Genomic DNA, 23,438 nt, shown 5'->3' with positions numbered 1-23,438 from the left:
TTATGTGCTCTCTTTCGTGTATCTTTTTCGGAAAAATATAGTTGCAAGTATAATTGTACATTAATCTGTATACCAATATGATGTAATTGGTGAAAAAGTAGATTTTATTAAAAACAGTGTTAATTTAAATTTTAAGTATGAATAAATTAGTATTGGTATATAAATTAATACGCGACTGTACTTATATATAGCAAAACTCATCTTTTTCACAACGTATCTATCTATTCTGTGGTTATCAAACGGATCTAGAGCTCAACCCGCTTCATACCCAAACCCGCTCGAATACCATACTGGGTTACTTACTAACTTAAGTCAGAGATAACGTCCCCTCCACCCCTTGCTCTCGAACTCTTTCTGGACGCTAAAATGGCGACTTCGGCTCCCCTTTTCAATCACGTTCAAATCAAAGGTATTTATCCGTTGTTTTATACTTTTTGCCTTTCCATTCTGCGAGTTCTGCCTTATTATGTTCCTAAGATTTTAGTGGTTTCAATTAGCTTCCACTGTTGGTTTTTCATGTCTTTTATTTTTGAGTTGTGTCATCAATTTTTCCTAGGATGGCCTGCAGTGTTATCTAATCGAGGAAATTTCCATATTTCTGTAAGTGCCAGTTTTTTTTTTCTTCTTTTATTCCCCTTCTCATACTTTATATTAAATTGTGAGGAGTCTTCTAGAAATGGACATAAGAGAATAGGTAACAAGATAGAGCTATTATGCAGAGTTTCAGTCTTTCCTTATTTATTTCCAGCTTCGGCGATTGGAGCCTGCCCTTAGTGATTTGTTTATAACTTATCTGATTGAACTCAAAATTCAAATGGGCATGCTTTTTTGTTTATATTTTCACTGAGGATACATTAAACAAGCTGTAGCTCGAGTTTTCATCCCTAGGCTTTGTGCTAAGCCAATTTGGTATCAAAACGCAGCTTTTGCCAAAAAACTTGTAAAAAACAAGCGTATATAGATAATTGTTGAACTGCCAATTTTGTGAATTGCATGTTGTTCTTGATTCTGCCTTTGCATGGTTTATAAGTTGTTTCATTCTGCTAAGCAGATGTGGTGAAATTTTCTATGAACTTCTTAATTTGCATCGATGTCACTGATAAAAAAAATTGCATCGTGGTGAGTGATTAGTACTTTATTTCCAATTCCATAAGTCAAGTTTTTATGGATGTCTAGTAATATGAATATACATATATATTTATCCACTCGTTTTGTCCTCTAGTTTTTTAGGGTCTTTCATATTTATATTTTTGAACCCTAGGCCCCGTTTGGATGTTGGAATTTTTCATCTCATTTCACCTCAACTTCCAAACATCTCTCAAACATAAGTACTTTTTAAATTCAAATCTTTAACTTTTTTATTTAATCATTATAACTTTCCCAAACTTCCACACAAAACACAAAAAAAAAAATAAATAAATAAATAATAAATAATAATAATAATAAATAAATAAATAAATCAACTTTTTCAAATCTCCAAACAAAAATAATATTAAAAAATTATATTCTAACAATATTTTAACTTTATAATATTTTTATTCAACTTTTTCTATCTCTTTTCCCAAAACCCCATAAAATATCTTAACTCAAACTATTTCACTACTATTCACAAACAATTTCACTACCATTCAAGATTTTTCATCTCATCTCAACATCCACACAAATTGCTAAGTTGCACCATCCACTATAATTTTCATTTTATTGGCATTGGGTGTCGAGAAAAAGGTCCCAACTAATCCCAAGGGTGTATAGGCTCTTTGCAAGGAGTTTTCCACTAATGCATCTAGGGCAATTTAGGGGGAATTTCCCCCAATCCGATGGTCCCTATAAATGTTTACACCCAAGTGGTCAAACCCCTGTGGGTTACTTTCTGCTATAATTCTGTCAGGCTTTCTTTGTTTCTTCTTGTTTTACCTCATGTGTTCAACATAGTGTAATTTCATTTGGACAATTGTAATGTAAAATTATGGCTGCTTCATAGTCGGCTCAATGTGAACCTAGGGGTTTGACTTATGAGGACAAAAATATAGGTCCTGATGTAAGACACTAAAATGGTGCTTCCAATACCACTAATGAAAACTGAAAGCTAAACCATAAGGATCAAATGCAGAACATCGTGTCCAATATTTGCAATTTTTTCTAGAGAAATGAGACTTATGTTGTTCAATTTCTCAATAGCGTATTCTTAAGTTGTGGCTTGTAACATTTTTCCTTAATAGATGAAAGATTATTTCGTGATAAATGAGTCTGAGCAAGACAACATCACATAAAATTCTTTTTAAAAAAAGAAGATTTTTGCTATGTTGAATAGTGCCCAAGGAAGCTCAAAACTCGTGTACAATTAAGCTTATATAGGTAGGGCATAAGGATAAAATAGGATTAAGAAATCTTGTAAAACACACAATCAAGCAAATTAACTCAACCACATTCTACTGCATCTGGCGAAATCCTCTAAAAATGTCGCTCAACAAAGGATTCTATATGCGTCTAGCAAATTCTATATTGCAAGTGTTGGTCAGCTGAAGGGTGCATGGAAGGTCTAGCGTAATCAATTTGGCATCTGACTAAATTTCTGTCCAAACTCAATCAACAGGTGTCTCATGGGAGGTGAAATGTTTTTACATTAGCAATATCCCCTCTTGGCATTGAGAAAAAACATATATAGAAATGCCCATATACCAGCAAAAATCAAAATATCAATCTAAAAAGGATATCATGATGTCAATAAATACATTAGATCGAATTAGTTTTTTTTTTTTTTTTAATTTTTTATTGGCATCGATTGTCCGGGAATAGCGTCCCATGGTGCACAGGCCCTCAGCAAGGAGTTTCCTGCAAGTGCACCTCGGTAATTCAAGGGAAAAATCCTATAGTCTGATGGCCTGTAGAGATTATTTGCACCCAAGAAGAGGATTTGAACCTTAGACCTAGGGGAGCATACCCCTAAGCGCAAGACCTTTAGCACTTGAGCCAACCCCTAGGGGTTTCAAATCAAATTCTGCATGACGAAATATTAGAACAAAAAATATACATGGGTACACCAATTGTCAGCTCTCATCTCTCAACTCTCCTCTATTTGACTCCTTTGTACAAATCATAGTGGAACCCTTTTGGTCACAAAATGACAAAGGGTACAATCCAACAATATTAATCATTAGCATCAGCAAAATCAACGTCAATAGTATTTCCGTTAGCCTCCTACTAGTCATGAATGTCAAGTGACTGCTCCATATTATACTAGCTGCTTCAAACTAATTAGCTTCTGGTCCATACAAGCCAAAACATCCATTCGAGAGTCACTGATGCAGGTCTTGCAGAAGAAGATGAGCCAGAAGAACTTGATGGAGGCATCTTAGGTGTAGGATCAATGTGATCTCCTTGTCCTGTGTTGTAGCCTTGGGAGGTACTTGCTCCAAAGATATGAAAGACTCAGCTCAAGGGTGATGTACCTAATAGCTTGTGGATGTCTAGCTTGGTAATTGCCGCAAGGAAGATGGACCTGATGTGCTAGAGCTATCTGGATGTAAGATATTGAAATGGAAGGCAAGCGTATGTAATGTTTCTATGAAAATCTTCTAGAATGACAATGATCTTATAGAAATCTATTCCAAAATCGATAGAAACATCCGTCAGCAAGGCATAAAGGAATCTAGCACTAGGCAGCCCGATGTCACTGATGTATCAAATCGAGTATGGTTTACAAAACATTACATGGCCTGTTGCAAAAGTATTGTCTGAAAATTTGGAAGTAAAAATAATACAAGTACATGGAGAACCAAGATGTGTCACAATGACAAATGGGAGTAGCCTGATGGGTTTGGTAGGATGGCTTCGATCATGCAGCTTACTCTATGCATAATCAACCCTGGGGTGAAATAGATGTCTGATTGGATGTGACCCCGATTGGTTTAATCTGGCTTTCATCTTCACTTTTCTTTCCGAATTGAGTTAATATGGATTCAAAGTATAGTTCAAGTTCATTCAAAATTTTGATTTCCATCACAAGTTTCATTCAGTCTTCATGAAGTGATTTCTACATCTTAGGTGTTTGGTACTCTAGAGATTCTAATGTTGACCTTGGTGGCTATTCTAATGTGGATTGGGCTGTTAATGCTAGTAATAGATAGGCAGAAATCTTGTGGCTTGGATGAGTAAGAAACAAAACTCAATATCCTTGTCTATGGTCGAGGCATAATACATACCAGTGGGAAGCTGCTACACTCAATTGCTTTGGAGGAAGCTAATGTTGAGTAACTATGGGATTTAACAAGGCACTATGTCCGTGTGTTGTAACAACACATGTGCCATAAATATTTTTAAAAATCCCATTCGACACTCTAGGATTAAGCACATAGATGTACAGCATCAGTTTATTAGTGAACTGGTGGAGACACAAGACTTCTCTCTTGATCATGTCCACACTCATTGTCATATATGTTTAGATGCACAATTCACAGTAATTTAGGCATTGACTGATTTTCAGGAAAAAAGCTATTGACACTAACTCATTAAGGGACCAGTTAGTGGATCAATTTGAAACCAAATTGACAGCGTCAATGTGTTTAACTGCATCAAAGCTTGTTTATGTCGATGCAATAATTATACATATTCAACTTGGAAGTTAAAATGAGAAACCAAAAGTGCGATATATGATTTTTAAAGTAAACCTTGTTAGATGAATTAGTAGATGAAAAAAGAAGAGAAAACTGTTTTAGTTGATCATTGGTTACTTTTGTTTTCACTAATGATCAACCAAAACAGGTTTCTTTTGTCTTCACTAATGATCATTAGTTACTTTTTTCTTCATAGTTCATAACCCCTAAGGTTGGCTCAAATGGTGAAGACTTTGGGCTACTTGCTCCCCCCAGGTCTAAGGTTCAAATCCTCTTGAGTGCAAACAATCTCTAGGGGCCATCAAATTGGGGGATTTTCCCCTTGAATTACCCGATGTGCACTTGTGGGAAACTCCTTGCTGAGGGCCTGTGCACCCCCGAGATTAGTCGAGATGCTGTTCCCCGACACCCGGTGCCATTAAAAGAAAACGTTACTTTTGGCTTCACAAGACCTTATAATAGATTTATGTAGAAAAACAACACACAAAAATTACTTGACGAAGCTTGTGGGGCGTCTGGGACCATATTGTTTTGTCTTGTATCAATAATTTAAGATCATGCTAATTTAGTTACTATATTAGTTGCTTGGTTGCATATGGAAGCAAACTGTAATTGATTTCAAATCTAGTGTCCATTTGGTTTCATGAAAAGTCTTAAGGGTTTTATTATTAGGATGGCATTTTTTGGTTTTATGATGACTTTATCTCAAATTATTGACCATTGTCTCATACTGTAACTTTATTTTAAGACACAGAAATGCTGGAATTTTTGCAGTCCCCTAGTGTACCTTCACATTACAAAGAAATTGCAGAAGTATGTCTGCTTGTTTGCCCTCAAACAAAACTTGTAGTTTCAATGATTTATGGCTATTTGATCCTGGATGCTCCTTAACTTTGGTACCTGTTAAGGGGATAAAAAATATATAAAAAAAAAAAAAAGAAGAAAAAAAAAAAAAAAAAAAAAAAGGAAAGAAAGAAAAAAGAAAGAGGCAAGGACCCCATCCTGCTTACTTGGCTGTTTCTAGCACTGTTAACAGAACTTTTGTGAGGCATATAAAGTGTTTTCTTTGGACGAAGAGGTCAGATATACCCATTGTGGCTGTTACAAACCACAAGGGCAAGATACCCATGGTGGGACATTGAAGGTTGATACATCCCCAAATGTTAAAAAAAGAACACTGTCCTTTTCATGCTGTTTGTAATTGAAGTCCTATCCATATTGGCTATAACTTCTCTTGTGGCAGGAACACTTCAGGAGCCTAACCAAGAGAAAGTCAAATCGGGTTTCACAACTTGCTCGATGTAGCTCGTGTTTTATGAAAGTTGTCGCTTTCCCCAGCAATGAATTGTCACAAATAGATGCATCTCTTTCAGGAGTGCCATCCGATGTGTACACAGTTGCAGAACTTCTCAAGATCAGCATACCAGAGACGTCATCATCAAATGCTGCTATAGATTTTATGCAGAGATTGATATTAGCTGACTTGGACCCCGCTACAGCAAAACTCGCCATTGCATTTCTAGGCCCCTTTCTTCCAGCATTCGGCTTTCTGTTCATTATTAGAATAGTGATGTCCTGGTACCCAAAGCTTCCTGTTGGAAAGTTCCCCTATGTAATAGCCTATGCTCCCACTGAGCCACTTCTCATCCCTACCCGAAAGCTGATACCACCCCTTGGCGGAGTTGATGTAACTCCTGTGGTCTGGTTCGGATTGATCAGTTTTCTTAATGAAATATTGGTGGGCCCACAAGGGCTTCTTGTCCTTCTTTCTCAACAAGTTAGCTGACATTTTCGAAAGATGTAGGAATGAAGGATGCTTATATATTAACTACTTTTCTCTGCTGTGAAATGAGGGAGTTTTTCACCTTTTGGAGTACAGTACTAGGAAGTGTTTTTGGTTTCTTATCCATTTATACGTACTCTAATGGTTTCCAATGTTTGGTTTAATAAACCATTTTGGAAATCAAATACTTGGAACTTTTTAATTAGATTTGGTGAAATGTCTTCAGTTACAATCAACATGAACTCTTTTATATTCTCATAATATATGAGGAGAATTAGAAATGACCATGGGAGTTTTCAAAAGAACAACATGAACTCTTTTATATTCTCATAATATATGAGGAGAATTAGAAATGACCATGGGAGTTTTCAAAAGAATTGCGTGACGCTTGTGTACTCAATAACTGTAATTATCATTTTTCATATCTATTTGAGCCTTTTAAGTGATGATCAAAGTTATTGTGATATTTCTACTATACAAATAGCTCGCGGTCCGTCTCTTGATCACTCAAATAAAATTTATGAGGTTTCTAGTTACAATCATAAAAATAAAGAAATAAATAGATATAATATGTGGATATGATTTGTCTCAACTGCGAGACAAATGAACCCTTTACGTTGCACAAATATGTACCTAAAATATCCTTCCGTTCTATCCTTCCAAAGAGCCAACCATCGGAGCCTGTTAAGAAAGAAAGAACCCCCCATTTTGGATTATATAAGAAGATAAGGTTGTAAGCAAACGCCTAGTTTTGAGAGAGAGAGAGAGAGAGACAGAGATGGCAGAAGCTTGCCGTCTGTTATCGGCAAGAAACATCAACCCAGGTCCCAGTCACCACCCAGCTGCTAAGGCTAAATCCCTCAAGTCCCCCCCATCTCAGTTTTCCATAACCAGAGCTACTTCAAAAAGAAATGACATCTCCCTGGTATTCTGAAAACTCTATAGATTCAGTTACGTGTTAATAATACTTCTTCTTTATATGAATTCGCTCACTGCAATCTGTTAAGAACTTGCGAAGTATCCCAGAATCATCTTCCTCCTGTGTGAGTGCGTGTTTCTGTTGCAACTGCAGATCCAACATCAAACCAGCATAAATACGTAGATACGTACATACATATATATAGCTTGATAATTAAAACTGTTGTCTGTTTTTCTATTTGAGCAGTAATGTTTCTCTTCTTCCTTTCTTCCCTTTCATTCTCTCTTTTTCTAGTCTCTATCATAAAGCAATAGTTTTGCTCCACTCACCTGACCACTTTGTACTGGACTTGTTTATTCAATTCTCAACAAATTAAGAAAAACAGTAGCAGGGGTTCACGCCGTCTGATCAAAATATCAACTTCAAATGGGAGATGGCAAGGGAAATGGAACTGCGACTACCTTCTCTCTCTCCGGGACTTGCGGTTGCAAGATTTGGTGGAAGATGATGAACATAAAGATGCGCAAGTTTTCATCAACCTCTGCATCCAGAAGGTGATACTCTTCTCACTCCTTTCATCTTTCTTTCTTTTATTTGTTTTAGTTGTATGTTCATCCTAAATTTAGGTAGGGAAAATTTTAACTCCAAACAAGAAAGCAATGTCAAATGAAGCAGCTTAGGGTGTATGTGTCTGATGGTTCTTCCTTTGGGCAGATCAGTTAGGAAAATTTGAGGGCTCTGCAATGGTTTTATCCTTTCTTTTCACCAATTCCAGTGTGTTGGCATTCTTCTATCCACCATTGTGGTAATTGTTGTTATTGCAAAAGGTAAAAGGCAAGCAAGAACATTATATGGATTATAAGCCCTTAAATACTCCTTGATGCTCAATACTACATATTGGAAAATTATATTTGCAAGCCTATTTATTGATACATCACACACACTAGTGATATGGAAACCTGCAACATCAGCTGGCATAAAAAATATTTATGTTTTGATATTTTTTTTTTGAACCCAAAATGCTATATCATGGTAGTCAAGGAATCTATCTAATAATTCCCCCTTTGGATTTACCAGCATGCCAGCTTTGGTCTTTCAGTCGATGGAAGGATTCTTACATCCTTCGGTAGAAAATGTAGTATCTGCTCTTCACCATACTGCAGAGAGGTACGTATTCACTCTGTTAAGAAAAGAAGATGTAAAATTTATTTGGAGAGGAAAGATTATGCCACGCTTGCATGACACTAACCTGCTGCTGCACATGCTGTAATAGATTGACACAACCTTCAACGTATGGGTTCTACCATCAAGCAGGGATAATAGTGAAAATCAACTACCTGAAATTGGGGGAGATGATCCATCATTAAGTCTCTAAGCTCTCTCTCTCTCTCTCTCTCTCTCTCTCTAATACAATTTAGTGTAAAACATGAGGTATTTAAGTGATTTTTCTTTTCAACAAAAGGTGAAATGATCAAAATATTTCATATTCTGCACTAAATAGATACAATCAATTTCACTCAAAATGGAAATGATCCTTTTCCCTCCTTATTTTTCTCTTTTTGACTTTTGAATATATGATTTAACACGGCTTTCCTTAGCAGGTGATCTATGTTAAACCTGGAAACGAAGTGGACCTGGATTCACTAGTACAAGACTCAATCCGTCTTACCACATCAGTAAAAGTATGATTTGCATATGGAGTAATTTTTTTATTATCAGAAAACTTGCATTGAATTCCAAGTCATTTGGGAAAAGATTCTTAAAATCTATGCTACAGGATACTTGTTCGGAGTTATGCGAGAGATCAGAACCTACATTGCATTGTAAGTAATGTAATCTTGTTTTGTTTTGACAACTATTGAACTATAGGCAATGCAATGCAAGGCAGGCAGTCACTTAATGAACTCTTTGCAGGTATTGATAGACAAAATGTGGGTTCTACTGATAAGAGGTGGTCTAGACTCTTGGAGCTGAGGAATTCATATCCCAATTTAAAGAAGTAGATGCTTAATTTAGAGATTCTGATCATGTTTCAGAACTACATGCTTTGAAGAATATTTGAGTAAGCAGCAGCAGTCCTAATCAGTGTAAACAACCACCATAATCAGTGCAAAGAATTGGCACCAACAGTCTGATCATGATCAAGGCTATTACCCTTTGTTTTCTACTATAGTTGATATATTTTGACTGTAAGCTTGATTCATATTTTGATTGTAATTATAATCTTTGATTGAGTGTAAACTACCCTATAAATAAAGATCAAAGGTGCTATGAAATGCAAGAGAGAGATGCCGGCCTTTATTCACTCTTGGCTCTCATCCTCCTCTTTTATGGTCCCAGAGCCATGAAGTACCTATCAAAAGTCGATTGTTGAGAAAAGTTCTAACAAGCATTACCCACCTAAACCTGTGTTTTGCTCTCCCACCGATGGCCAATGGAAGCATTGTTTTCTTTAGTTGATTGCCACCTAAATTTTTGGTTATGTTCTTGCAAACTGCCTATCAAAATTCTATTCTAATCTTTCTCAAGTACAATGTGATCTTTCTCCATTTGTCTTTGTCAAAGACAACCAGTATGTGGCAAACTAACCTCCATTTTTCCAGATCTTCCTCTTCATTTACACTCTCAACCTCTCAGTCCTAAAGCAAAACAATATACTTACTGATTTTCTATGTAGCAACATCGACTCCAAAATGTGAGCCTCTTTATCCTCAACTCAACCACTCTTAACACCTCTTCCTATTACCAACATCGTAATCTATCTTAATAAAACTCAAAGGCTCCAATTATCATGTGCGGAGACCAAAGAGAATTAATACTCTTTTTAGCACATATCTGAGTAGCCATGTCCATGGATCAGTTTTTCATCTTTCTAAAACCATCAAAACTGTCAAAAACACTAACAAACAAAGTACTCTTTTCCCCAAATTTTCCTATCGTTTGTGAAGGTTTTATAGTCCAATATCTTGGTCAGTCAGCTTTAAAGTAAATGCAGGTCAAGCCTATAACTCAATGAATCAATGAGTTCATTCTTTAATTAGTATTAGGAATACGTAGCTACATCTTTGAGAGTTCTTTATACCCCACCTACCACCTGCCAGCTTGCTATCCATCTCCCCAGCCCTGCCCACAAAATTTGAAGTAGTAAGAGGAGAGGGGGGTGGGGTGGCTAGGCCTAGGCTCGCCCGCATTATACCCCAACCCAATATATATTTATATATAGGGAAATGCTTGTCCCACCGAGATTGGGTACCAATAAAGGGTACCAATTGTATTTTTTTGTACTTTTGTTTTTCCTAAAATGACTTCATTAGTGAAAAAAACATTACTTTAAGAGGGTAGCTAAGGGATTTTTCCAAACTTGTTGTTGGATTCTGCCCATTGGCAATTGAATGAGTGCATCGATCCCAAATCAATGTATTTTGACTGCTTTCCATTCTTCTAGCTCCTTCAGCAAAAATTTGGCATCTCTTACTACTCCTTTTGATTCCTATTTTCTTACTTTCTGGGGGTGGTTAATATTTTTGATGACATCTGATGAGTCCCCTTCGATGATAAATTTTCTAATCTGTCTTGTACATGCTTCTTGGATTCCTATGTAAGCTGCAATTGCTTCACTTTGGTTAGGGTCAATGCTCCATACAAATCTTGTCACTACAAACTAAATTGCTCTATTTTTTTATCTGCAAAGTGCTGCTAATGTGCCGCCTTCTTGTCTCACTGCAGCATCAAATGTAATGGAGAAGATGTCCTCTGATTTTGGTGGGTTCCTACTAGAGTTGGATTCTGCAGATTTCCACTCCCATGCTTTGCAATCTTCTTGATACATATCTAAGGGCTTTTTTTTTTTTTGACAAACTGTTCTACTACTATGCTGCTATTTGTATGGATTCTCTGATTACTAGTGAACCAAATGTTATCCATTGCTACAATAGAAAAAATTTGAAAATGATGTGCTTTTTATCTGAGATATTTAGCTTGTTAGGGTTAAGGATATTTTCAATCCAACTCCTAATGCCTAAGGGTTTGAATGCTGATATATCCAATAGACAAGGTGATTGTCTCCAGAGTATTCGAGTAAAAGAGCAACTTGGAAATAAGTGCTCAGTTGTTTCCTCCTGCTTGCTGACAAATATGATAGGTCTTTTGTTTTTCTAAAAGAGTAATATATCTACTAAGAAGGTCCCTAATAGTTACAATGTCATTTAACACTTTCCATAGGAAAAGTTTCAACGTATCTTAGAGTTTTAGAAACCAGAGTTTTTTCCATGTATCAGTGGAGTTTGTTGTGTTTTGTTCATTTTGTTGGAGGACAATAGCAACATAAGCTAATTTTACAATAAGGAGACCTAATGAGTGTTGAGACCATCTTGTAGTGTCCTGCTGATTATGATATTGGTGCTCAGTTAGATGAGTTTTTTGGATCCCAGTAACTGTTCCCTGAGTGAATAGAGCCTGTAGCAGAATTGTGTTCTATCTCCTTGGTTCCTCAAGAATGAGTTTAGAGACTTTTAGTTGAGAGTCTTGCCATGTATCAAGTGTTTAGGGTTTAGGAGTGAATCTATTAAGAAAAAATACCCATGGGTCAGACCAAACTTTAGTCACTGCCCTAATGTTGATATGGAAGCAAATGTTCGAGAGAATGAAGTCTTTTTGTATGAGAATGCTTTTCCAAAATCTTAAGTCTGTTGGTTTTATAGGGGTAGTGTTCCAAGATAGATTTCTCATGTATTTTTGAATGAGCATTTCTTTGCTTGTGCTTGTTTCCTTGCTGATAAGGTGTCAGACAGTTTTACTCAAAAGAGTTTTTTTGAAGTTAGTAGCAGTTCTTGTTCTAGGCCCTCCTAAAGATTTAGGCTGACAAATAAACTTTCAAGATTTTGGGGTAAGGTTGTGAGTTTTGTTAGCTTTAAATCCCCACCAGAACTGCATAAAAGCTCTATCAATTTGTTTGATGATTTTCTTATGAAGGCAAGTGGTAGACATGGGGATTGTGCTGGCTACTGATTTGATGAGGATTGTTCTACCAGCTTGTGAGAGAAGCTTAGATTTCCATCCAGCTAGCTTATTTTGGATTTTCTCTAGTATTTCTTGACAATGATTTTTCAGAGACTCCAGCATTGAGTGGTAGACCTAAATACTTGATTTTTGAGGGGGACAACTTAAAGTTAAAGATTTTTTTAACTTTTCTTATCAAGTTCTGCTTACTGTTCTTACTAAACTAGATGGAGGACTTGGCTGAGTTTATTTTTTGGCCAGACTAGGATTTATAAGTCTCAAGACATTGTTTGAATGCTAGAGCATTTTGGGCTATGGCTGTGACAAAGAGAATTAAATCATTTGCAAAGAGTAGATGGGAAAAACAAGGCCCATTCTTACTGATTTGGATCCCTTGAATCATCCCATTTTGTTCCTGCTTGGCTATTACTTTAGAGAGAACTTCACTGCCTAATATGAAAAGAAATAGAGAGAAAAGATCACCTTGCCTGATTCCTCGATCTGGATGCTCAAAAACATGAGGTTTCCCATTTATCACAACTGAATAAGAGATTTTTGTGATACATTCCTTGATCCAATTTATCCAAGTTTGATAAAATCCAAAATAGTTGAAAATGGTTAACAGAAAAGTCAATTCCATAAAGTCAAAGGTCTTTTCCATATGACAGTCATGAGTCCTTTTCTCTTTTTTCTTTTTTTTTTTTTGTGTTTCAAAACATGGAATACCTCCTGAGTATATATGGTGTTTTCTTGGATTATCTTTCCTAGAAGGAAAGCATTTTGAAATGGAGAAATAATTTTTTTTCATGACTCTTTTGAGTCTGTTAGAGAGAATTTTGCCAATGATCTTGTAGCTGACATTAAAAAGGTTGATTGACCTAAAATGATGGACAATGCTTGGAGAGTCAGTTTTTGGAATGGGTACAATATTAGTATGATTCATCTCCTTTAGCATATGCCCTGAAGTGAAGAAACTCTTTATGGCTGTAATGAGGTCTCCTTTCACAATTTTCAGTACTGTTTATAGAAAAAACCAGTTCAACCAATTGGACTGTTGTTGATTAAGAAACTTTAGAGTTTTGAAGTTTCTAACTCTCTTTATGTTGTGATGATGGCTTCTGATAGGGGAGTATCGCTTTTTGCTGCTATTGATTTTGCCATGACTGACTGCCTACTTTCTTGATTTTGTACAAGTATAGTACTAATGGTTGATCTTCCTCTTTATAGCTTCCTGGACTTTTTGCTAGTGGACTTGCCTTCTTTTTCCCTTCAAATACTGTTGGTGTTATATCCTTCTTCATTGCATAAGTTTCTCTCTTTTTCAGTGGGACATCTCTTTTAGGATGTTCTGATACCCTCTTCTTTGTAATATTTCCTGAATTGATTGAGGTTGGTTGGTTGTCTTTTGGTTTATTCAACTTTGTTTTTGGTGTGTGAGATTTGTTCAAATTGAGTGAGATTACTGGTCTTATATCTCTAAGTGCACATGGCCGTGCTTCTATAAAGAAGAGAGGCTTCATGTTCTTTCTTAGTGCATTTCTAACTTTGATGGGGATGGGTTTGATTGGGCCTTGGCTTTCATTTGTGGTTTGATTTTTTGTTCTCCTGATTGCAATGCATGCCTTTCCTGAGGGACTTAGCAGTAGTGGAAGGGTTGGGCTTTGCTGATGGATTAGACCAGAAAGCTACTCAAATTGGACTATGATCCTTTTGAAAATAAAAGGACTTGTTTGAGGCCCAACTTCTTCCTCTTCTGGAATTGACGGTTTGTAGCATGGGGAATAGAGTGTGGGCTGAATTAAATGTGTTTTGGACTCTTTTGAGGGTGGGGGCTCTATGTGGCTGAGTTTAAAATGATGTGAGTTACTCTTGGCTCGAAGGCAAGCCTGTTTGTACTTGGCCTTCCTGATGTTGTAGATTGCACTTGCACTGTATGTGGGCTGCATTGAAGACTTTTGTTTCCTTGTCCCAAGCATAAGAAAAAAGTTCTCCACATGTCACATTCCTCTGCCTTTGTTGACTTTCTTGTATATGTTGACTTTTTGGTTGCTGACTTGAATTCAATAAGTTGAGAGAATTCTTTTGTTGCTTTCTGGAGATATTGCTGATGAAGATCCTTATTCTTGATACATTTTCCCTTTTTCTTTTGAGTTTGGATTGCTTCTGCTACTTCTTTCCTAGTTGATCTTTGCTCTTCTCTGTATAATTCTACTTGACTATCTACGCTTGAGTTGCCAATTCTTACTGGAGGCAGCACTTGTCTCATGCATATAGGAGTGGTATTCTATGCTTGATATTGAAATTCAAAAGGGTTACCTCTTTTGTTTCCTCCATTAGATACTCTCATCCATTGACCATATTGTCGATTGTCTTGCTTGCTAATAACATCTGGACAGGCTTGTTGAATGTGTCCTAACCTTCCACACATATAGCAAAGTTCCGATAGCTTTTCATATTTAAAGAAGATCCTATTTATTGTGCCATTTGGTCTAGGTAGATTAAAACCTTCTGGTAATGGCTTGTGGACATTGAGTTCCACTTTGATTTTGATGTATCTTCTTAGAGCTACCCCAAACACTAATGCAAAATCCACCTCTATCAAGTTCCCTATTACTTGTCCTATTCTTGTTGTATTGAGCTTGGTTAGCATTTCTAATAGTAGGGCATGTATTTGTATCTAAAAGATTGATAGGTATAGGGGGATCTCATTGATGCTAAGCGTGAAGGCCAATGCTTGAGAACCATATGGAACCCCTTGAAGTTTCATGGCTTGTTCTCCAGCACTCTCTCATTTTCTAGGTTTGTAGAGAAGGTAGAAAGGAAAGTGTTTACCTCTATATCTTCGATGATGAGACCAACTGCAAAGCTCCATACTACTTTATGGTGGCATGAAATGTCTATCTATTGAGGGGCTTGGAGGATACTATCTTCCCAACTAGAGCAAGATTTGAAAAATTCCTAGCTGCTTTTGGTTCTAGTTTAAGTTTTAGATCATTCCATGTTAGAGCTACAACTTGGGAGATCAGTTTGTCTATTTCTGGGTACTGTGATGACATTGTTGTTTTAAATTCTGGGTGGTTTTGTGATTTTCAGAGAGTTGGTGTTTGGAGAGGTTCTGATTTGGGTGTTTGGTGCTGGTTTTGTGGTTGGATGATGGTGTTCTTCGCGTTGGTTGTTTGTGTGTTGATTATCTGTGTGTTGGGTGTTTGTGTTGACTATTCTAAAGTATAAAGTTAATTGTTGATGTTGAAATAAAACGTATAGGAAATACTATGAAGAGGAGGTTATCTCACCTATAGGGAGAGATAGAAAGGAACTCATTTTAGATAGAGAAAGAGTTGGTGTATTTTTTTTACTTAATGATTAATGAAGTGTTTTTTAATGTATTTGTTATTTTTATTTTTTTTTAAATATTTAAGGGGATTTAAAAAATGTTTGAAAAAAAGATTTTACACATTAGGTGGCTTTTTTCGGTGGATTTAGCATGATCCATAAATACCTATGTGTGTGTATATATATATATAACAAACTCCTAAGTATAAAAGTAAAACCCTAACCCTAAATCATTTGTCCTCACTTCTCTCTCTCTTCTCTCTATCTCTCTCTCCCTCTGCTGCTTCTCCTCTCCTCTCCTCTCTTTTTTCTCAGTCTCTCTCATTCCGCTAATTCTTCTTTCTCTCCTCCTCCTCCTCCTCTCCTCCTCCTTCTCCTCCTCCTTTTCATATTTTTAATTTTTGATTTTCTTCTCAACGTCTCATTCTTGAAGCGTGGCCATGGAACCACGACCATGAATGGCCATTTGTTTGTTTGCACAGCCATTCATGATCTAGTTTTTTTCTTAGACCCACGATCATGTTGTGGTATTGCCATGTATTGTGGCCATAATTTTATTTTATTTTTCCATGTGCCATCCTGTCTGTACTTTGTAATTTCTTAGATTTGTTGTTGGATGATAAATTTGTGGATTTTAGGGATGGATCTAGAGATTTGTTGTCGTTTGTTACTTGTTTTGTACTTCTTCTTCTTTTTTTTTTTTTTTTTTTTTTAATTTTTTGGCTTTTTTTATTGTTTTCCAACTTGGGTGGGATGTGGATGGCGGGGGATCGATGGATTGGGGGTCCAAATCCACCCTCTTGCACCTGGACAGAGGTCCCGTTCCCAAGGGGTAGGGCCTAATCCCGAGGGGGCAAACCCCACCCCGCGCCTCGAGGGATGCAAGTAGCACCCCTAGGGAAAAGAAACCTAGCCTAGGACCCATGGGTTTAATCCATGAAGTTGACCTAACTTGTAAACTATCATCTTCTTCCTTAGGGTTGCCTCATTACCTATATACACACATTCATCATATGCGCACAATGCAAACAAAAGCAACAACCCCTATGTATAGTTGCACTGAACTGTAAGTCCCACTATGACTCTCAACCAATCTAACACGTTCTCCACTATGAGCCAACCAAGGGTGGCTCAATAGCTACCTAAGAGTACTGGCATTGACTTAGCCAAATGCCATTGTATCTCCCGCTTGAGCCAATATCATCTACATTTGGCCCATATTGAATGAGTCAAACTAAAATCATCTAAGATATGAGCTACAGTACTTCTATTATACTAGTCAAATATGAAGTGCACTGTAGCAACGTCAAATATGTTTTTTATTATATTCTAGAAACCCTGCGCACAAAGCTTCTTTCCTACAGCCCTTTCTTCTTCTTCCCTCCTTCTCTCCCGCACGGCTGCTCCCCTCTTCTCCTTCTCTCCAGTACAGCAAGCCCTGTCGCTTTGTTTATTTAGTTGGTGGTAGAAGATAACAATGGTTTAAGGCCTAGTGGATAATCACTCTTAACTTTCCTATTATAGGAAGGAAATGATGTACATAGAGATGGTTTGCACAATAAGGTTGTTTAGATTAAAGTGGCTATACTTTTGGAATAAGAAAAGATCTTTTTAGATTGTTGTAAATAAGAGAGGATTGTTGTGCCAGATCTGTCTTCTTAGATTTCATTCACAACAATGCTTGTGATGATAATGGAAAGGTTTTATGCAATTTAGTTGGTTTCCTGCTAAATCAATTATATGATAAATTTGAAGCTTAAAAAGCCTTTACCTATTTATTTTTGTCATTGATATTCAAAAAAGAGTGATGGCTCTTGCTCAACCCAACTTATCAATGGGGATGGCGCATTCAATGTCACTGGAATTGACAAATTTTTCATGGAGGTGAGATTAGATAAATGTTGTATTATAAGCAGTGTTGGATTGTATATATGATATTTTTATTTGCAAATGAGATTTTACCATCTATATACATATATAATTTTTATTTTATAGATTGTTGGATTATGACAATGAAAATGAATATGATTCTTGTAGGTTATCAGAGATTATGAAAATAAAATAAAAAATTAATTAAAAAATATAAATGATAAAAAAATAATATTTTATTATTATAGAGAATGTGATGGTTAATCTAATATAGATTTCAAGTTTTGAGTGATTGGCTAAAAATAAAAGGGTTACATATTAATCAAATTTTAAAGATTGAGATGGACTAATCTAATACCAATGCTTTAGGCCACTACCCCAAATAAGGCCCCTCAAAAAATGTTTTGTTATTTTCTTTTTAAAAAACAAAGAAAGGAGGCCAAAGTTAAAAAGCAAATAAAGAATGTTATGGATTTAGCTCTCTGACTCTACCTGTGGCATTGTAAAAGGGAATATATATATATATATATATATATATAACTTTGGACAGACACATGAAAATAAAATATTCTGAAAATTACTTTTATTTTGATTAACTTTTTTAATGGAGAATTAGAAAAATGATTATACTTTTAAAATTAATCCAATACAAAAAATTGATAACTAATTATTTTATCTAACAAGGTTTGAATAATGAGCAGTGCTACATCCATTGGGAATGTAGCACAAGCTGAGTTTGAGAAAAGTCAATTTTTTTTATCTTTTTGAGTTTTTTTTTCTTAAATATTTTTTTATAAATTCACAGTATCACTAAAAAATAATTCCTTAATCACTAAATAAAAAAAATTAAAAAAAAAATTTGAGATACACTATCGGGACCCGTCTATCGAGGGGTTTAGTATTTCTCTTGAATAATTAATTTTAAATGTTTTAAAACATTTTTATTCAATGGAGTATTTAATTGTGATAATAAAATATAAAAATGTTTTTGAAATTTTCGCCTAAAGGCCACCTTTGGCATTGAGCCGGCCCTGGAACCAACCAAGGCATGCCCTTCATGGCATCATAAACCATCCGATTGCAGTGAGAAGCTCACAGCCCACGTCCTAGACACATCCAAATTGCGTGACGAATCCCTCCACGTCGCCACCCTCGGCGGGAAGCAAACCGTAGCCCACCGTGAAGCACAGCATCTTTCCACCGCAGCCAAGTTACCAAACCTGTTGTGCCATCTTTGCACCACTACAATTAAATGCATCGTAGCCAAATTGATTCATATAGTTTAATACTTATAACTTATCACGACACACGAATTGTCATTCCTCAATGCAAGTTAGAGATGTTTTTAGACCACTCGAATAAGCAAAGATTAGAATATCCGAGTAGTGAATTATCACACTTGTAGCCTTGGAGACAGACACAAAATTTAACATGTTTAATTGTCTGAATTCGTGATTTATCGTGTTCTGCATTAGTTTTGAAGTAGAGTAGTTATTCCAAATGATGGCATACAAATAGACACATAGAAATATAGCAGAGCATTCACAGTGGATTTTGTAAAATATAATTTTTTGTAGAATATAGAGAAAGATGATCAAAAGTCCATTCCAATATATATCTATCGAGCTTTGCTACACATAAGCTCACACTACATTTTTTTTTTATTTTTTTAAAATATTTTTGAGTTTATTCTTCTTAAACTAATTGAATTCTTCTACTCATTATACATATACCAAACATTTTCTAAAAGAAAAAAATAAAAAAGAAAATGTGGTGTATTGTGTGTGGACTTATGTTTAAAAATTTTCATATCTATTCTATTTCTATTTCTATTTTTCATTCCGCTATTGTAAACTCGCTACATGTAATGCTTAATGTTCATTCTTCTAAACAATTTTTTATTATTTCTTTCCCATCTCATCATCCTTTTCCTTTTATCTTATTTTCATTTTATCACTTTTATTACTTTCACATAACCCCACTCTCTTGTTTCTCATTTACACTCTAGCACTCCGTTTATATTGTCTTTGAATTTGATACAAGCAGAAGTTTTGGATGTCAATAATAAGACTAGCCTTTCGATCAAGTGTGGGGCATCTGGATCAAATAGATGCATTGAAAGATACTAAAAATTAAATTAATTTTCTCTGAACAAACCAGGTTTGTTTGGTTTAAACTAAATTTACTGCCAGTGAAAATGATCAAGACATCATGCATTATTTCATGGTTAGAGAAAAAAACACTAGCCAAAGTCGTTGGAATGCGTGTATATATATTTATAGCTTTACTCTCATTTTTTAAAGTAATTTAAATATGACATTATATATAGAAAGATATTACAAATATCGTTTATCTGAATATATTATTAGTAGTTAGAAGGAATATTTGAAATAAATAAAAAAATTAAAAAACACATTTAAGTAATATAAAGAAAAAATAAATAAGTTAATATATGGTGTATTGTAAAAATCATAATGTAAAATAAAATAAAAAAATTTTGGTGATGTATTTTGAAGAATATAATAAAGAAGCCGTTGTGAATTCTAAGATGTTGGCATCTCTTTTCTTTTCTTTTTAAATGTAAAATAAAATTTTATTAATAGAGGTAAATAGACGTAATTGAGAGACCAAGAAGTATACAAAGAGAACAACTAGAAACAGTTAGGACTCCAAATGGACAGAGGAAATCAGGAAAAGTAGCCCCGTTGAGAACAATTACAGATGCACAGAAAAATGTGTTGGAAGGAATAAAGAATCTCTTAAAGCTCATCCAAAAAAGGTTCCCGATCTTCAAAGCTCTTGCCATTTCTCTCCATTTAAAGGCAGCACATGAGACATATGGGGATCATAACGATTACTGATGACAAAATTGTTTCTATAGAGAACACTATTCAGCATACAGGAAAGCACCACTACTTTTCGTGCGAGTGCTAAATTCTTGTGATATGAACCATAAGAAAACCCAAGAAGATGTCACGAGTTAACCAATGAAATTAAGAATACAGGTTCTTCAGCGCCAAACAGGTGTTTAGGGAAACAATCAGGAGATACCACTACATCCAAGCCAAATAAACACACTTGAGACAAAAGAATTCAAGGAGATGCAACTTACCAAAATCGATATTTTTCGCGGGGAGTAACTAGTCGTATTAGGTGGTCCATTGTTTGAGGCAACCTTCTTGAGGTCCACGAAGGATATCATCTGACTCATTTAGAGAGAAGAAGACCACTTGCCATGTATTAGTAAATGTCAATCATCACATGGTTAAATTCGACTAACCCTTAATGCAAGTATCACTTTCACTACCTCCAGTGAAGTGCTTCTTCAAATTTAATAATTGATTTCGCCTGCACTATTGTAAGGATTTCCTTTGTCAAAGACTCTCCACAATTGGAATAACCCAGTCTCCGTCTCTCTCACCTTCACCATCAGCTCTACAGACTAAAGAATCATTAGCCTCCTTGACTTCCTTCTCAGCGACAAATTCTCCAGTACTTCGACACCCTTGCAAGACAAGGTCCAACATCTTCCTTCGAACAACATATATTGGGTTGGGCTCAATCAGATATCCTTTGCAATATGCTTCTCTAAGAAAAACCATTTGTAGATTCCCTTTCGTCGATATGTAAAAAATTCCAGGATGCTCAAGAAGTAGTTCGCGCACATTAACTTCCATGGCAAAATCCCTTCGGAAATGAGCTAAGCGATCAACTTCAACCATTTTCTCCACCGTCAAGCTCAATAACTCATGAAGAATTCCGACTGCCCTCTTCTTAAACCGCTCCATCCCTCCACAAGTTCGAACCCGAACTACCTCTTTCCTCTCATACGGCTTCAAATACGGTAGCCTTTGCCAATTCTTCAACTTGTCTCTAACGCCTGCCTCGATCTTAAACCCAGTCGGGAAATTAATAGGAAATGCGTATTTGGTCTCGAACTCACTCAACCACTTCTCTCTATACTCTTTCTCCCTCCAGGTCTCAACTTGGGCAACTCCCGAATTCTCATCCCTGCAAACCAATCCCACTACCTCCAAACCAATTAATCTAAAATCAGCCGAATACTTTGCAAGAATCGAGTCACGAAAATCCCGGGGCAAACCCAATTCCGTCCTTACCAACCTCAAAGCATGAAGACGAACAGTGCCACTGACCGACATCATTAACAACTTCTTCACGCGGCATACTGCTTCCAACTCACATTCTTTAACAGCATTCTCTTCCTCCCTGATCAAAACTCTTACCTTTTGCCTAATCCTGCAGCATAAATTCCTCCTAATTGGATGCGTAAACAGCTCAAACACGTGTGGGTATTTTTTAATAAAACCGCCGAAGGCGATGTTTAGTCCAACGATGTTCCTCCACCGGGACATCAACTGTACGGAAACGAAGGGACCGCGTTTTCTTTGCAACATTAGCTCAAGCAGGTTGAAGATGGTTCTGAGTTTTTTTATGGAGGTGACGAGCTTGTCAAGTTTGGGGTCCCTGACTCGGTCCTCCAAGCGAGTTCGGGCAGAGATTACTGGTTTCTTGAACCTCTTCTGAGTGAAAGAATTGAATGGACCAAATTTGAGCTTTTGCGGCCACGTGAAAGGCAGAGTAAATGGCGTAAATTGCAAGATGGTGAGCCTGTACCTATCTAAGACCCTCATGATATTCGAGTATACTTTCGCAGTCAGAATGGAGAATCAACGGGAGAGAGTGAAACTAAGCTGAGGAACCACTGATCACTATTCCATTCATTCAGGGACTTGAGACCCCGTTTGGGTTTCTAGCCAAGAAACTCTTTTTAGATTGAAATTGGTTCATTATTGGGGCGAAAATTCTGTTCTTCAGCGGCTCAGCGAGTTTTTTAACGCTCAGGCCACACCCTCCATCCTGCAGTACGAAATGACCAAAGAGGGCATGAATTGGCTTTAGGAAGAAATTGGCCCCCGTGAACCCCTTCTTCAACTTACGAGCTGGCTTTCCCAAATCATATGCGATGAGCTCACCCTCATTCGACGGCGACTTCTTCAAACCGACTAACAGAATGTTGAATTTGGAATTATAGGATTACGAAAGAGAGAGAAAGAAAGCCAAGAGAAAAATGCTCTGTACGTTGAAGTTCTCGACTTACAAGTAAAGTTATTTACTGTACATAAAAAAAAATCTAACTTATATACTTTGCTCGAGACTATACACGTACACATTATAAAATATTAATTTCTATATAAAATATAATAAAAAATTTAATTTTTTCAAATCCCAACATACTCATAATATTTAAAACTAATATTCTAATAATATTTTATTCAATTCAACTCAACTTAACTCAACTCAACTCAATATCCAAACCCAACTTAGACTCTCTCAAGTTGGACTATACAAACTGAGGAGACCCAACTTGCTAACAAGAAAATTTAATTGTCATGAGCAAGAGATTTAGTAAAAATGTCAGCTAACTAAAACTGTGTAGATACATACAAAGTTGTGATAAAATCGACTTGAAGCATGTCTCGAACTAGGCGGAAATCTATCTCAATATGCTTTATTGGATCATGAAAAGCATGGTTTTCAGCAATGTGCAAAGCAACCTTATTTTCACAATACAACACAGCATGAGACTTTACTAAGATTGGAAAGGCTTAAAGTAAAGTTGTAAGCCATTTGAGTTCACAAAAAGTAACAGTCATTGAACAATACTCGGTTTTAGCAGATGAACGAGACACTTTCACTTGCTTCTTTGATTTCCAAGCAATAAGTGAATCACCAATGAAAATAAAAAAACCAGTAATTGATCTTCTAGTATCAGGGCAATTACCCCAATCTGAATCATAAAAGGCTTTTAACCAAAGAGAAGATGAGTTGGAAAAGAAAAGACCTTGTCCAGGTTTCAGCTTCACATATCTCATTACCTGAGTTGCTACATAAAGATGAGATT

At 36.2% G+C, this 23,438-nt stretch overlaps 3 protein-coding genes across 5 annotated transcripts; 2 read left to right on the top strand and 1 right to left on the bottom strand.

Moving 5' to 3' along the window:
• Positions 1-292: 292 nt before the first annotated feature.
• Positions 293-6,477, top strand: LOC122276287 (protein COFACTOR ASSEMBLY OF COMPLEX C SUBUNIT B CCB3, chloroplastic). Its single transcript, XM_043085894.1, has 3 exons — positions 293-409; positions 557-600; positions 5,857-6,477. The coding sequence occupies exons 1-3, from the start codon at positions 367-369 to the stop codon at positions 6,397-6,399; spliced, it is 630 nt and encodes a 209-aa protein (XP_042941828.1). The 5' UTR covers positions 293-366; the 3' UTR covers positions 6,400-6,477.
• Positions 6,478-7,051: 574 nt separating this feature from the next.
• On the top strand, positions 7,052-9,620 carry LOC122276286 (large ribosomal RNA subunit accumulation protein YCED homolog 2, chloroplastic). 3 transcript variants are annotated; one of them, XM_043085891.1, is made up of 7 exons: positions 7,056-7,321; positions 7,693-7,869; positions 8,393-8,482; positions 8,589-8,678; positions 8,917-8,997; positions 9,093-9,138; positions 9,230-9,620. In XM_043085891.1, exons 1-7 carry the CDS (start codon positions 7,175-7,177, stop codon positions 9,316-9,318), a joined length of 720 nt encoding a protein of 239 aa, XP_042941825.1. In that variant the 5' UTR covers positions 7,056-7,174; the 3' UTR covers positions 9,319-9,620. The 3 variants fall into 3 exon arrangements, with proteins under 3 accessions (XP_042941826.1, XP_042941825.1, XP_042941827.1); XM_043085893.1 differs by having other exon boundaries at positions 7,178-7,321; positions 7,701-7,869; XM_043085892.1 differs by lacking the exon at positions 8,589-8,678 and having other exon boundaries at positions 7,052-7,321.
• A 10,875-nt stretch (positions 9,621-20,495) lies between these two features.
• Positions 20,496-22,621, bottom strand: LOC122275253 (protein ROOT PRIMORDIUM DEFECTIVE 1). Its single transcript, XM_043084234.1, has one exon. It carries the CDS (start codon positions 22,165-22,167, stop codon positions 20,890-20,892), a length of 1,278 nt encoding a protein of 425 aa, XP_042940168.1. The 5' UTR covers positions 22,168-22,621; the 3' UTR covers positions 20,496-20,889.
• Positions 22,622-23,438: the final 817 nt, after the last annotated feature.

Source organism: Carya illinoinensis, chromosome 9 (assembly GCF_018687715.1).
Source record: "Carya illinoinensis cultivar Pawnee chromosome 9, C.illinoinensisPawnee_v1, whole genome shotgun sequence".
Classification (NCBI taxonomy): Eukaryota; Viridiplantae; Streptophyta; class Magnoliopsida; order Fagales; family Juglandaceae; genus Carya; species Carya illinoinensis.
The sequence above is the reverse complement of the archived record's forward strand: the minus strand, read 5'-3'. Positions and strand labels throughout refer to the sequence as shown.